General features: G+C 41.9%; 1 protein-coding gene across 2 annotated transcripts in view; it reads right to left on the bottom strand.

Moving 5' to 3' along the window:
* The window catches only part of LOC126467915 (synaptic vesicular amine transporter), an 805,596-nt gene that overhangs the window by 52,209 nt on the left and 737,192 nt on the right, over positions 1 to 16,195 (bottom strand). For both annotated transcript variants that reach the window (XM_050096506.1, XM_050096505.1), the window contains exon 7: positions 8,437 to 8,619. In XM_050096506.1, the coding sequence (XP_049952463.1) occupies positions 8,437 to 8,619 (183 nt within the window). The remainder of the gene's footprint in view (positions 1 to 8,436; positions 8,620 to 16,195) is intronic.

Raw genomic sequence — 16,195 nt, 5'->3', positions numbered from 1 at the left:
CCCAATGGTGAGTGACTTATCAGAGATCTTGTTTACTGTTGTCTGTATTTTGGATGTTCAAGAAAGTTTCACCTAGAAAATCACCTTGTAGTGTCTGCCATTGGAGACTATGGCCATCTTCTACACGCTTTAAACTTATTAAATGAAACAGTGAAGAAAAGCTACGCTCGTCCTTGGATCTCCTCTATTAACCTTAACTGGTAGGCTGCGTTTTTAGTTATAGCACTGTTTGGTCGCAAGTGAGCCTACAGCCTCTATTATCATCAGCAGCATTTTGTCATGCTAGTTAAAACCATCCTCCAGACTTTTACACGCATTATGGTCTTCAACCATCCAAGTTTTCCTATTCCAACCGCCCACTTTCGAGTGCGTAGTACGCTCGATCTGATGTGACGTACATTTCAGTTGTGTGGCATGCATTTCAGTGCTCCAGAATCCCTAATGCAGTCCATTAGTATTTGGTGAGTGGCGCTTGACAACTGTTGGCCAATAGCATTATTTCAGTAAAGTGACAGCTGTAAGCAGAGAATGGGTACATTTATTATTTCATCCTTGACTACAGTCATTGAACTTTTTAGCTCTGTTCTTATAAAGCTTATTAGTTTTATTTTCTCACAGGAACTTTAAGTTGTATTCGTACCACACTTTAACGCGCTATGTATGTTTTGTTGGAGATCGGCTTCATTGTAAGCATATAAAACTGTATCATCTACATATAAAAGTTAGACAAGTAAATTATCATTGCGCCGTCGGAGTTCGTAATGAAATTAAATTTTTAATTCTCTTAACATTGCCGGCCGCGGTGGCAGAGCGGTTCTAGGCGCTCAGTCCGGAACCGCGCGACTGTTACGGTCGCAGGTTCGAATCCTGCCTCGGGCATGGATGTGTGTGATGTCTTTAGGTTAGTTAGGTTTAAGTAGTTCTAAGTTCTAGGGGACTGATGACCACAGATGTTAAGTCCCATAGTGCTCAGAGCCATTTGAACCATTTTTTCTCTGAACATTACGTCTATGTGCAAATTAAAAAGGGCTGATTGCAAGCAATACTCTTGTCTTGCCTTTCTGTTAGTATGTTCCCAGTCGAGTTCTCCCAAATGTAATAGTGCATTACTATCTACAGAGATACTTCGCTGGATGAAAATGGACAGTTCCCGCCTTCCACGACACTCAGCAGTTTGTTCCTGTTCATCTTTCTAGAAAAAGTTTTAGTGTCTGCAAATGAAACATTTGTTTTTCACTTTCCGCGGCGATTTGATGGACAGTAAGCAAGAACGCCGCTTTGTGAAACACATTTACTATTTTCGAATTAGCGAACCTGTTGTGGTTTTTAACTTTCTATTTATTTTACAGGCTCTATCTACAATGCTTATATATCTATAATGACCATACGGATTTAATTACTTTTCTTCAATATTCTTTACTTGTCTCACATATTCAGTGGCGTTGGTAACGACAGCATGAGTCAGTGCTGAAATGTTTATACACAAATACACTGTAGCTAGTCACAGTTAAAGCAATTTCATTTTTCGCCTTCTGTTTTGAGAGAAACCATCATGCTCAGATGGCAGATTTTAGGATGTTTCATTTAGTCCTCTCGCACGAGAGTTCAATATAAATTCATGAGAAATGAAAAAGTATGTCATGTTTATAGTACTAAATTTATAAATTACTAAACAAACGATTTTTTATAAATACCTGTATTCTTGTGTCATGTATGCTTTTGCAGCAACTGGAGAATAATGCATACAAAAACGAAACACTATTTACTTTTTCTTACACAGTTCAAAATGTTTCTTGTATTGCTGTGACATTTTACGATGTGATAACTTGCATCATTATTTGTTACAGGCTAAATTTAGTAAAGTTTGGATTGTAGGTATCTGCTCATCTTTCTTGGAAATTAAAATTAGTTACTGTGTATTCAGATTGCTACAATAGTGGATATAAATAACGAAACTTTGAACAGCAAGTGAGATTAACATTACTGATCCCCGTGTTTCTTTAGCCTAGTTAAGCAGGTTCAGAGAATTATACGAGAAAGGAATTTAGAAAATTCTGAAGTTTACTTCATGGAAGCTTGTAGAGGAGATGTGGTTAATAGATAACACTATAGAGAAATTCGTGGTGACATAAAGACAAAAGCTTCTTGTTATCCTCTAAAATGCTGTGTATGAAGCCGATCAGTCAGGTTTCTTGCAAGAACTACATGCAGACTGTACTATCTCATTACGAACGAGAGAAAGACAAAGTCGCTTGGGCATTTGATGAATGCTATGACAAATTCGTATGTAACAATACCAATAATAGATATGTGGACTGCTATTTCTGTAGCTTTAGATCTGGCTTCAGAAACCTCGATGCAAATTAGGACCAAAAATTAAGAAAAAAAGGTCTATGTGGTTGTTAAATCTTGTAATCGACGTACCAAAATCTGGAAAAATGGATCAAAATAATTTTCGATGCTACATCTGAAACGTCTTCTTACCAGTTGCAGTAAATAATTAATTGCTTTTGTTGAACTCTTGGTCTGGACGTAACATCACATCTGTCATTAGGAGGACGACGAAAAGATTCAGCTTCTCGATACAGAAATTTTTCGACATTGTAATGGTTCAAATGGCTCTGAGCACTATGGGACTTAACATCTATGGTCATCAGTCCCCTAGAACTTAGAACTACTTAAACCTAACTAACCTAAGGACATCACACAACACCCAGCCATCACGAGGCAGAGAAAATCCCTGACCCCGCCGGGAATCGAACCCGGGAACTCGGGCGTGGGAAGCGAGAACGCAACCGCACGACCACGAGATGCAGGCTTCGACATTGTAAAGCACTTTTCATCGTACAGTAAAATTTCTTTTAGTTCTTTGTCATTTCAAGTTTATCAGCGGAATGGTATCGTTAATCTTCAGTCGTCTGTGCAATGTCAGTTTGCATGAGCAGGTTTTACGAATTTGATGAAGTATGCTTGGTACGCAGCACAATATGCAGAACAACACGTACAACCACTTCTTACTCTATCCCAGTATCGTCTAAATAAAACTAGTAAGTACCGTGATTTGCCAAAATCTATTAATTTTTATTTTATCAGGTGAGACTGTTGTAAAGAAAATTTATGTTTTTGTCATCCAATACAAAATTCACATTTTGGGACGAGTATTGGAAATTATCAAGGAAATGTTTCATTGTTAATAAAATATAAATTCGCACAAAATTATGATAATAACTGTGCTACAGACATTGTTATAAAATAGTTCATGTCAAAATACTAAAGTCTATAATGTAACATCATACACTGCATTGATTTTCTTTCCTCTGTTAGCCAGTTGTGTAACAATAATGTCAGCAACAGTTTATCTGACGATATTAACGGCAAGTTATTCGAAGAAAATAATGATCTGAGACATTTTTTGTATCGTTTAAGTGCTTAAAATTCGTGTGCGTGCACTTCAGGCTTCGCGCGAGGCGGCGCTACGTCTGTTATGACGGCTGCGCTGGTGATTCGCGCGCTAGGCAGGAAGGGCTATACAAACCGCTGTTATAAGCGATTCTTCGTATGGTAAAAATGAATACTTTAAGTTTTTCTTAACAATACCTGCAGCCCGCCTTACCAGTTAAAATTCTGACTGTGCATTTCTTTTGGTGTATTCTTCCTACGAGAAAAATTTCAGATTAGGTTTTGACATGTCAGATTGGGCCATTCCCTTGTTAGATACACAAAAATGGCTCTGAGCACTATGGGACTTAACTTCTGAGGTCATCAGTCCCCTAGAACTCAGAACTACTTAAACCAAACTAACCTAAGGACATCACACACATTCATGCCCGAGGCTGGATTCGAACCTGCGACCGTAGCGGTCGCTGGGTCCCAGACTGTAGCACCTAGAACCGCTCGGCCACTCCAGCTGGCTGTTAGATACACAGCCTAAAGACAAAGTATATATGTAAGAGCTAAAATCTTCGTATATCTGTACCACGTGCTACAAATATAAAAGGTTTCAAAAACAATCATTAGACTTAAGAAGACTGTCTTTTACATGATAGTAGAAACTATGGGTAGATTTTAACATACACGTCGAAATTAAAAGCCAGATGAATATTTTTATGTCGTAGAGTTGCCGGTAGGATCCCCTCCGGTGCTGCAAGTGCGCTTGCTCACTCTGCTAGGAATCACATACCTGGATATACTAAACAGCCGGGTTTTTGCGCAATAGTGAGGACATGTCGAAAATCTCATTTTTCGTCAGGACCGAGGGCCACCACACTTACCACTGCATTTAGGAGCATTTCTTAAGCATGGCGTGACTCAAAGAAGGAACAGCCACAAAGGACGTACGGATATCACATTGCACCATTGGCGTCTGAGGTCACCTGATCTCACAGTACTCGTATTTTTTTCTTTTTTGTGGATGCTATCTGCCTCCCCTACCAACAACTCTCGGTGAAGGCAGTAACTGCAGAAAAGCTTGGAAAAGTGTGGACGGGTTTGATAATCTCCTGGTTCGTTGTAATGAGTCTGGTGACATTGAGCATTTATGAAAGGTAAAAGCAAAACTATAGACGACAACCTAAGGTTATATGTGCATGCTTATAAACAATGTGGGTTTGTAAAATGGGATGGCTCTTTTGAAAAACAAAACTTTATAGCCCCATGCTTAAGTTGAAATGTACCGAAAATCTGTATTTTCATTCATGTAGAGGATATAGTCTTATGAAAATGGAGGAATTTTTTTAACGTATCATTTAGTACTAACATTAGCATATAAGAAATAACCAAATAGCTTATCAATATGTATGTAAATATAAAATCATCTTTGCACTCATCTTTACAATTAAAGAATAAGTGCTGAATATTTGTTCTAAAGCTACTGCATGACTGAACGCTGTACTAGAAATAGAGAACTTACAACAGCTGGTTTTTGGTCAAATGTTTGAGCGGAGAGAAAACAAGACTTTACACAATGGATTTTGTCTGAATTTTTGTATTCAAGCGAAAAGTGGTAAACGGACAAATCGAGTACCAAACTGTTCAGCGTGAGGTCCAGTTTTGGAAAAAAAACTAAGTGTTCAAAGTGTTCTGTGTGATTAAGAAAATATTAAATATGATTTTAGAGAAATTTAGTTTGCCAGCCAGAGGTCTAGTTTTGTAAAAAAAAAATGGTCTGCTTGGGCAGAAGAATTCTTTCTTTCTTATTGAAAAAAGAAAGTTATGGTATCGTCCAGAGATCATGGCACCACACCAAAGTCAGTAAAGCGAATCGAACCACAGACATTAGCGAGGGCTTTTGCAGTCCGCAACAGCCAATGGAGAAGAGTGCAGGAACCACGCCTTCCCTCTCAGCACAGCAGCGCCCTCACGCTAAGGTCGGTATAATGTCGAGGATGCAAGAGTTCTGCCCTGGTTTCAGACTTCAGCTACAACAGTCAACACCACAGTGTTGGACCAACGTGTTCTTAAAGTTATAGTGTTGTAAATGTCGAACATCATGCCTCAAGAGAACAATTTGTGAATCAGTATATTAAGTGATGCTTTCATAGTGAATAACAGTTGTAAATTACCCAGTACTCCTGTGGCAAAGGAATGTGTCAAAGTAAAGTAAATTTTTTATTAATTAATGTAATAAAGTGAACTAATACTTCATGTGTTGTAGTTTGATGAGCCTCCTCACAGAGCAATCACAGAAGCCACATTTGTGGCCAGACGAAAGGATTTTCACACCATAAATTGAAACTTCTCTGTCTTCTGCTGATCTATATATTCTTAATAATACATATACTCTTAATAACAATAACAGAATACCCGACCTATATTTAAATATATTTTATGATTTTTTAACTAAACTTGAAATTGGAAAAGACTGAAAAAAAAATTTGTTATGAAATGATTTATCTAAAAGTAAGATTTAAATTAAAGTAACATTTGACGAGCCGTGGCTTCAGACAGCAATAGTATCTTTAGAGTACACAATAGCTGACTGCACGGTCTACCTGGTTCACCAGACAAATACCAACAGGACTCTTTATAATTCTAAGTTAAAAATTGAACTTTAAATTCTCAACAGGCATGTCATTTGCTATACACGATTTCGAGCGTCATTCAGATGTGCGTCAAATTTTTGTCTGCTGTCTTCTTTTTCACTATTAGATAAATTATTTCACAAAACATTTGACCGACTTTTTTTCATTTTTTTTTTAAGTTTAGAAATTTACAGAACTTACATGAATTTTATTCATTTCTTCGGAATATGTGTTACGCTGGGGGGGTCAGAATTTGCAAAAGATGTACCGCCCTAAGGTGGAGCTATTTCTCCGAAACCGACCGTGAAATATAGAAGAGGAACCTAATAGTGGCTGACACGTTTGTTGATGTGGTCAACTTCCGCCGCAAGTGTATAGACACATGTTTATAAATGTAAACGTCTTTTTCTAGCGGCAATATAATATTTGCCTCCTAGATAATTTCGCGCTTTTATATTACATCTAGATGTGCATGACTACTATGCAATAGACAGTAATGTGCCTGGCAGAGTGTTCATCGAATCATCTTCCCTAGATTTCTCTACCGTTCCACACTCGAAAACTTCAAACTTCCCGTGCGATCTCTGATTTGTCTAACTTTATTACACTCCTGGAAATTGAAATAAGAACACCGTGAATTCATTGTCCCAGGAAGGGGAAACTTTATTGACACATTCCTGGGTTCAGATACATCACATGATCACACTGACAGAACCACAGGCACATAGACACAGGCAACAGAGCATGCACAATATCGGCACTAGTACAGTGTATATCCACCTTTCGCAGCAATTCAGGCTGCTATTCTCCCATGGAGACGATCGTAGAGATGCTGGATGTAGTCCTGTGGAACGGCTTGCCATGCCATTTCCACCTGGCGCCTCAGTTGGACCAGCGTTCGTGCTGGACGTGCAGACCGCGTGAGACGACGCTTCATCCAGTCCCAAACAAGCTCAATGGGGGACAGATCCGGAGATCTTGCTGGCCAGGGTAGTTGACTTACACCTTCTAGAGCACGTTGGGTGGCACGGGATACATGCGGACGTGCATTGTCCTGTTGGAACAGCAAGTTCCCTTGCCGGTCTAGGAATGGTAGAACGATGGGTTCGATGACGGTTTGGATGTACCGTGCACTATTCAGTGTCCCCTCGACGATCACCAGTGGTGTACGGCCAGTGTAGGAGATCGCTCCCCACACCATGATGCCGGGTGTTGGCCCTGTGTGCCTCGGTCGTATGCAGTCCTGATTGTGGCGCTCACCTGCACGGCGCCAAACACGCATATGACCATCATTGGCACCAAGGCAGAAGCGACTCTCATCGCTGAAGACGACACGTCTCCATTCGTCCCTCCATTCACGCCTGTCGCGACACCACTGGAGGTGGGCTGCACGGTGTTGGGGCGTGAGCGGAAGACGGCCTAACGGTGTGCGGGACCAGAGCCCAGCTTCATGGAGACGGTTGCGAATGGTCCTCGCCGATACCCCAGGAGCAACAGTGTCCCTAATTTGCTGGGAAGTGGCAGTGCGGTCCCCTACAGCACTGCGTAGGATCCTACGGTCTTGGCGTGCATCCGTGCGTCGCTGCGGTCCGGTCCCAGGTCGACGGGCACGTGCACCTTCCGCCGAGCACTGGCGACAACATCGATGTACTGTGGAGACCTCACGCCCCACGTGTTGAGCAATTCGGCGGTACGTCCACCCGGCCTCCCGCATGCCCACTATACGCCCTCGCTCAAAGTCCGTCAACTGCACATACGGTTCACGTCCACGCTGTCGCGGCATGCTACCAGTGTTAAAGACTGCGATGGAGCTCCGTATGCCACGGCAAACTGGCTGACACTGACGGCGGCGGTGCACAAATGCTGCGCAGCTAGCGCCATTCGACGGCCAACACCGCGGTTCTTGGTGTGTCCGCTGTGCTGTGTGTGTGATCATTGCTTGTACAGCCCTCTCGCAGTGTCCGGAGCAAGTATGGTGGGTCTGACACACCGGTGTCAATGTGTTCTTTTATCCATTTCCAGGAGTGTATTATGATCATTTCCCTCTAAGTCGGCGGGCCCCAATAAAATATTTTTCGCATTTGTTTGAAAGTATCCTGCCGCAACGAAAGAGGAGATTGTTTTAATGATTACCAGCCCAACTGGCGTACTGTATTAAAGGAATCTTTAGTGGATTTTTTAAGTTAGATAATTTTTGTGATATAAGCATTTTCAGTGGATTATAGCAGTTAGTTAACTAACGACCGAAAAAGTCCACTGAAGATTCGTTTAATATAAAAGTGCAAAATTCGTCTGGAAAGTAAATATTCCACTGCTCTAGAGGAAGGGCGTTTGAATTCGTGTAATTGAGAGTGACTGATTACGATGTTCTATTCTAGGCTTAGGAACGGAGTGGGCGCGTAGGCGCGGTACCTACGGCCGTCTCCGAGGGCGAGCGCCGACAGCACGAGGAAGGGCGCCGACTTGCCGACGAACTCGTACATGACGCCGCCGAAGGGCGGGCCGATCAGCACGCCGAGCGCCAGCCCGCCCAGCGCGATGCCCATTGCATTGCCGCGCTCCTTGTCGTCCGGGTAGCGCTCCGCCAGCATCCCCATTCCTGTCGACACGCACAGCACCACGCACACTGCTACAGCGTTCAGACATTTACACACTACGCCAACTAAGGCCAACGGACGACAGTCAGCCCCTTCGCCGGCCGAGGTTTGCGTAGTGACTACTGGCGGAAAACCGGAGCGAACCAAGCAGTTGGTCTCGGTTACGGTTCAGTCTATTGGCGGTAACATCACAGCGTTGGCCTTTGGCTGGCGTTGGGAACCTTCTCATGGTGTAGCAATGTGCTTGAAAGGTATATACACAGGGAAAATTAATTGAAATTTTGTAAGAAAATATTGTATTGAACCAGAGATGGTCAAATGCAGTATTGATTGTCTAGCAGCGTCTCTGCTCAGCAGCATTCAAGGTGTTAGGAGTAATGTGTTAGAGAAACTTTAGATGGGAGATACAAGGGCGTTCAGAAAGTAAGCTCCGATCGGTCACGAAATGGAAACGACTACGAAAATCCGATAAAGCTTTGCACAGATGTGTTGGGTAGTGTCTCTAGTATAACCCCAGTTAGCATGACGTCGCTCTTCTCATTTCTGAGCTCGCAGTGAGTGCGTAAAGATGTCTAGAAAATAGTGTCTGCCGCCAAGTACGAGGGCCTGGTGAGAAATTTCGCCTGAAGCTATGCAGCTAACATTACATAACTGTCGTGCTGTTTCTTCTTCAAGACAATTCTCAGCCGCATTCTGCAGGGGCAATGAAGATGCTCCTGCATCGTTTTCAAATGGAAATGTGAGATTACCCACAATACAGTCCGCAATTGTCTCCCCCTGAGTTTCATCTCTGGTCACATGAACCGCTGTCTTTGAAGACAACATTTTGACACAGACAACGAGGTGTAGGCCAGCGTGGAGAATTGGCGGAAAGCACTGGTGGCTGCCTTCTATGATGAGGCTATTGAAAAGTTGGTACAACGGTATGACAAAAGTCTAAGTCAGAACGGCGACTACGTAGAGAAGTAGCTGAAAGGTGTAGCTAATTGTTACAAGTAAAACATTTCTGATGTTCACTGTGGTTTCAATTTGGCAATCAATCGGAGCTTACTTTCTGAACAGGACTCTCAAGTGTAAAGACTTGTCATATCCGGTGTGTGCCGGATATATGCTTACTCGCTACGCGTAGTAATGATTTTTTTATTTGCAAGATGCTATGATGTTTGCTAACTGTAAAAGGAATCTCATCAGAAGTTGGGAAAAACGTAAGTAAAAAAAAGTTGTTTTGTTATTAATGCAATGCGCGTATTCATTAGTGATGATTGAGACAATGTATAGCACTCACATCCAATGACTATGTACAGCTAATTGCTAATGTATAACCAGGCTGAAACTTCCTGGCAGATTAAAACTGTGTGCCGGACCGAGACTCGAACTCGGGACCTTTGCCTTTCGCGGGAAAGTGCTCTACCATCTGAGCTACCCAAGTACGAGTCACGCCCCGTCCTCACAGCTTCAATTCTGCCAGTACCTCGTCTCCTACCTTTCAAACTTTACAGAAGCTCTCCTGCGAACCTTGCAGAACTAGCACTCCTGTAAGAAAGGATACTACGGAGACATGGCTCAGCCACAGCCTGGGGGATGTTTCCAAAATGAGATTTTCATTCTGCAGTGGAGTGTGCGCTGATATGAAACTTCCTGGCAGATTAAAACTGTGTGCTGGACCAAGACTCGAACTCGGGTAGCTCATATGGTAGAGCACTTGCCCGCGAAAGGCAAAGGTCCCGAGTCCGAGTCTCGGTCCGGCATACAGTTTTAATCTGCCAGGTAGTTTCATATCAGCGCACACTCCGCTGCAGAGTGAAAATCTCATTCTATAACCAGCTTATTGACTGTGTTCATTATGACCGTTATTAATTTTCAGACTCAAAATACAAGTTTTAAAGTTAGTACCATATTGTTACTTACCACAAGTCAATACTAGTCCCGAGGTCATTTTTGATTAACTATTTTCCTCAAGAAGTTATTGTCTCAGTCATGTCCGATTTAATTAAAATATGCGCTAAGCAACAACCTTGCACATTAGCTGTTTGGTAACTATACAACCTAAAGTGCTAACAGAGAGCAGTGCGAAAAGCGTTATCACTGCGCAGATAAAGGTAAGAAATTTTATTATTTCAGTGACAGCATTCATTAAGCACAGGGACCATTATTTTCAAATACATCAAGTTTTGTTTTATTACCAGGGCCAATTGCAAATCAAGAGTGTTGCATAAGATTCAGTTTTTGTGTTATGTAAATTGGTTTGGAGTTATTGACAGTTTCCATTCTTGCAGATAAATTGAACTTACATTCTCGCAGTCATTAAAGTTCAGTACAGACAAAGGCGCGTAATAGACGACATAAAATAGACGTCCACATGCCATTCCCATTCTGACACTTGTGTTTCAGACTACAGTCAGTTAAATAATTTCAATCATATTTCAAACGTATATGTTTCATGCTATGTCTCTAGAACAGGTGTGTATTTAAGTTTTTCAGGACAGCCACAAGAAGCAGTTAGCGTCCGTATTGACGCTTTCGCTCTTTAAATTAACAAGACTACCATCAGAAAGCAACATACAGTTTTATTATTATTATTATTATTTACACTCTACGCCTCCCTCCGGTATAATGGAAGCTATTCCCTGATGTCATCATTCTGCCCCTTTTTCTAATCTATGTTTTCCATATGTTGTTTCCCTCTCCGATTCTGAGCAGAACTTCCTCGTTCGTTACCTTATCGGTCCCCTTGATTTCCAACATTTGCTGCAGCAACACATCTCAAATGATTCGATTCTTCTCTGTTCCGGTTTTCCCGCAGTCCATGTTTCACTAGCATTCAATGCCCTAATCCAAACGTACATTCTCATAAATTTCTATCTGAAAAAATTAAAGAGTGAAAATAATGAATAAAACATACTTACTGTGGGTGTGACTTGTGCCTGTAGTGAAAAACCTGAAATCAAGAGTAGCTGTTTCACCTGCAAGCAATGCCTGCTCTTGCTAAGGATGTGTATTTATGATGTTTAAAAATACTCGATTATAAAACGGGCGTTATGAGCCCCTACGAACTGCGATTATCAAAACAAACTGAAAACACTAGACTCTAGGAGGGAAATAGTTGTTAGTAAGTGATACGCACGATGTGAAACAGGAAACGGTGTCTTTATTGACATCTTTTCGCCGCGAGTGACAAAGAGAAACAAACAAACCTGGTAATGATTATTAACTTTCTGCTGCAGGTAAAGTTCTCCTAAAAGAGATGTTATCTTTGGAAATTCTAGGCCTACACAGTTCAGTAACAATTCGAAATCTGTAGCTTTCATTAGGGAAAAAAATATGAAATAGCCCATATTCCAATTCAGCTTTAAGGCAGGCTTTAATTTTGACCCACCACATTGCTCCCTGTTTCTCAAAAGGAAGTCGTCCACAAGCGTCGTTTCTTCTTTTGATGACTATCAGCTGTTCCCAGTAAAATAAATGCTGCAAATTCGACGACTGCTAAAGCCTCTTCTTTCCTCATAATATCGGCTGGTTGAATTTTAATTATGACAATAAACAAAAGAGAGCAACGTCGCAAGTTATCAGAGCTAACTGCGATTCCACTTGGCCGAATGCCATGGTCCCAAGCCTTCGTTTGGTGTGGATGAGAAGCCGAACGCAAATGAATTGGCAACCAACGTTTCCTTCGGGCTTCCCAGCCAGACGTCGTATTCTAGCAGCAGAGGGGGTTGGAGGTCTGCAACCGCTGCCCGTGAAAAGCGGTCAGCGCTGGCACTTGTTGCGCGCGTTGCCTACACTGAGGCCAACAGGGGCGTCTGGGAGGCGATAAGAAGTGCGTACTGCGGAGGCTGTACCACGCATGCATGGGAAACAGTGGGGCTCAGAAACTAGATGATATTAGTAGTAATCTTCCGAGACAGCCGTTGAGTAACAGTAACGTAGAATACAACAGTCATATTTTCATTAGCCTCATATTTGGATGCTGTTAACCCTTTAAAGGGTACACCTCTTTGAAAATGTCAAAAAATCGTTTTTATTTTGATTAAAATGTTCCCTGCTATGCCTGTTTTATTGTAGTTTTCATCTCACGTTCACCAGAAACGCGATTATTGAATTACATGGTGATTTGTGAAAGAGTGTCTCCGAAAACCATTCACACTGTGGTTACAGTTTATGGATCACTTGATTGCTTGACTCCTTAGTTCTTAAATGGCAGAAACTGAAAGACTTCACACTGCCAATGCATTGTCTGACTGCTGCCAGTAATAATAATAGTAATAATAATAGCGGGAGCAATGCCAAAAGATCTTAATGGACACTTGAAAGCCATGGCATTGATAAAATATCCCTTTTCCAGCTACAGAAAGCCGTATTACTGGGATCTGCACGAATTATCCGCCGGTACATCATACAGTCCTAGACGCTAGGGAATTGTCCGAATGGTACTGAAATACAAAATCCAGAATAATGAACCCATTTGCTGTGTTCACGGTTATATGCAGTGTGTCTATACCAACGAAAATAATCAGTGTTTGAAAATATAATGTGGATAGGTGAAAAATATACTCACCAAGTTTCGAAACGAATAAACACATATAAAATGTGGAAAGCTTTTGGAGCCACGGGCTCCTTTTTCTGGCAGAAGGACCGAAGGGAAAAAGTATAATAATAATAATAATAATAATAATAATAATAATAATAATAAGGTGTAAGCCCTACAGCAGTGTAAGAGGCATTACATAGATGTTGTGTCAATTACAGGAACTACCTACAACTCGGAGAAGGTATTTTTCTTAGATATTTAAACATACGTGTCGTATACGTCTCAATTTTACTGTCATTGATGCATGCTAAAAAGAACAAAGTATGTCTAAACTGGATAGACGATGTGTGGGAGATGGTGTTCATACATTCGTTTCACAAGGTGTAGCCTCCATCTAGCGTCGTTCTCCACCAACACTATGGTTCGGTCGTTTTGGTGAAATACGTAAATGACGTAATAACTGAAGGATTGCCACTAGTTTTGGTAGCCTTGGTAGGGAAAGAAACATAAATGAATATGTGAGAGAGACTCTGGGAGCAAATGACAACTCTTTGGTTTTTGTGTGTTTTGCTCATAATTAGCACCGCACATCGTTCAGTGTTAGTCCGTCCTGTATTCTATATCTTTGCTAAATATACGAGGGTTGGAACTTACATAGTGGTAACAAAAGAGTTACATGTTTGCACCTGTTAATATTCTTCAAAGTAGTCACCAGCGTTGTGTAGAACCCGTTGCCAGCGATGTGGAAGGCGTAGTATACCGTTAGCAGAGCCTGTTCTGCTGATGGTGCGAATGGAGCGGTCTACTACCTGTCGAATCTCTGGAACAGTTCTGAAGCGAATGCCACGAAGTGGTTCCTTCATCTTCGGAATCAAAGTCACAAGGATTTAAGTCCGGGAAGTATGGTGGATGGTACAGTACTTCCCTGTCCCATCGACCGAACAAAGCAGCAACAGCTCGCGCTGTATGCGCCCGCGCATTGTCGTGCAAAATGATGGGTGGGTTGCGCAGAAAGTGTCGCCGCTTCTTTCGCAAAGCTGGTCGCAGGTGATGCTCCAAAAAAGAACAGTAATATTGTGCATTGACGGTTTGCCGTGGAGGAGCGTAATGCGTTAGGATAGCACCATCACAGTCGTACACGAGAATCACCATAACTTTCACCATACTGGGGCTCTGACGCACTTTCGACTTTCTCGGCGACCCATAATAACGCCATTCGTTGGATTGGCTTTTCAGTTTTGCCTCGTACGATGTGGCCCATGTCTAATCCAGTGTTACGATACGGCCTCAGAAAGTCTCTCTTTTGCACTCATAGCGTTCCAGGTGCGTCTGATCAGAATCGTAACACATCCATTTGTACGTTTCCGTCAAGTCACGTGGAACACATCGTGATGCAATTTTTCGCATGCCCAGGCGTTCCTTCAGGATGCAAGGATGCGAAGCACAGTCGTATGCGCTAAGCCGGTTTCGTGGGCGAGCTCACGAATCGCATGGCGTCGATCACTGTCCACTGACGCGGCAACAGCATGCACTTCTTCTTCAAAGACGTTAGGACGACCTGCCCAATGTATGTCTGCCACAGTTTGCCGACCTTCGTTGAAGGCTTTTACCCAACGTGCCACTGTTCTGTACGGCAATGCTAATTCCCCGCACGCCTCTCGAAGACCTTGATGACACTGTCGTGCTGTATGACCTCTGGCACATTCAATCTTGATACAACTCCGTTGATCCTGTTTCGAAAACATAGTGACACCGTTAGGTTAGACCGTTCGCTCACAAGTGACTATTTTTCCCTCGATTGTGCGCACGCCGGTGACGTGGGACGGGCGAGTCCATTTTCTTGGAGGTAAGGTAGGTATGTCAATAACGTGTGCTATCATCGACGATAGTATATTCCATTGCATAGTGTCTCCACAACAATGTTGCCACTATTTAAGTTCCAACCCCCGTAAATTGCATTTTATAAGTATTAAACATTAGTTGATCACATAAGGTCTGTGCATTTAGTAATCAAAGCAATTACTTTTGATGCAAGTACAATTTACATGCACAACATAAAGCATAACAAATTACGTATTATTGTTGTTGCTTTTTGTATTCAGTAGAATGTTCTTAATCACGATCAAAGGCAAGAGTTCCCTGTTATTACTGATATGTGCGAAAGCTGTTTATGAATAATCGAAGCATGTTTTATGTAAGCTCGATGAAGTATTGAACAGATGATTGATATGTTTTTGCATCGAGATTTTTTTTAAGTTTTACTTTTTGTTGAGGAAACAGTTTTGTAGCACTTACGACAAATGTGTATTATTTTTACTTTTAGTACTTCATCCCTCTGCTTCAAGTTACAGGTCAGCAATTTTCGAATAAAACCTGAACGAAGCATCGTCAATTCGAGTTTTTCAATAAATAACGTTTATTTTTAAGAAACAGGAGGATAACAATACAGAACAAAAATGTTCCGTGGGTTATGCAGCCCTTTATGTATCCTTTCTCACTTTCTAGCTCGTTCACCGCTTCCGGTTTCTAGGGAATCTAATACGACACTGATCTCATATGTAAACAAAGCGATCGAAATGAGGTAAAAAATGGTTCAAATGGCTCTGAGCACTATGGGATTTAACATCTAAGGTCATCAGTCCCCTAGAACTACTTAAACCTAACCAACCTAAGAACATCGCACACATCCATGCCCGAGGCAGGTTTCGAAACTGCGACCGTAGCGGTCGCGCGGTTCCAGACTGAAGCGCCTAGAACCGCTCGGCCACATGAGCCGGTGAAATAACTCCCGCTAGTATGCAACACGCCTAACGTACATGTAACATGCTTACGATCTTAACTGACCAAAGCCATGGTCTCCGCTTACTTGTGGTAGCCTACGGTAGTTTTGCAACTATATCACCGTCACATTGCGTCACGTGTTAACGCTAAATTTGAAAAAAAAGTAGTTATTGGTAACTTAAGCAATATATATTACAATCATATGGAATAGTGATAACGGCAACGGACTTTTAAAAACAGTTTAGTTTCATGAACGGTACACTGTCGAA

The sequence above is a fragment of the Schistocerca serialis genome, chromosome 1, assembly GCF_023864345.2.
Source record: "Schistocerca serialis cubense isolate TAMUIC-IGC-003099 chromosome 1, iqSchSeri2.2, whole genome shotgun sequence".
Classification (NCBI taxonomy): Eukaryota; Metazoa; Arthropoda; class Insecta; order Orthoptera; family Acrididae; genus Schistocerca; species Schistocerca serialis.
The sequence above is the reverse complement of the archived record's forward strand: the minus strand, read 5'-3'. Positions and strand labels throughout refer to the sequence as shown.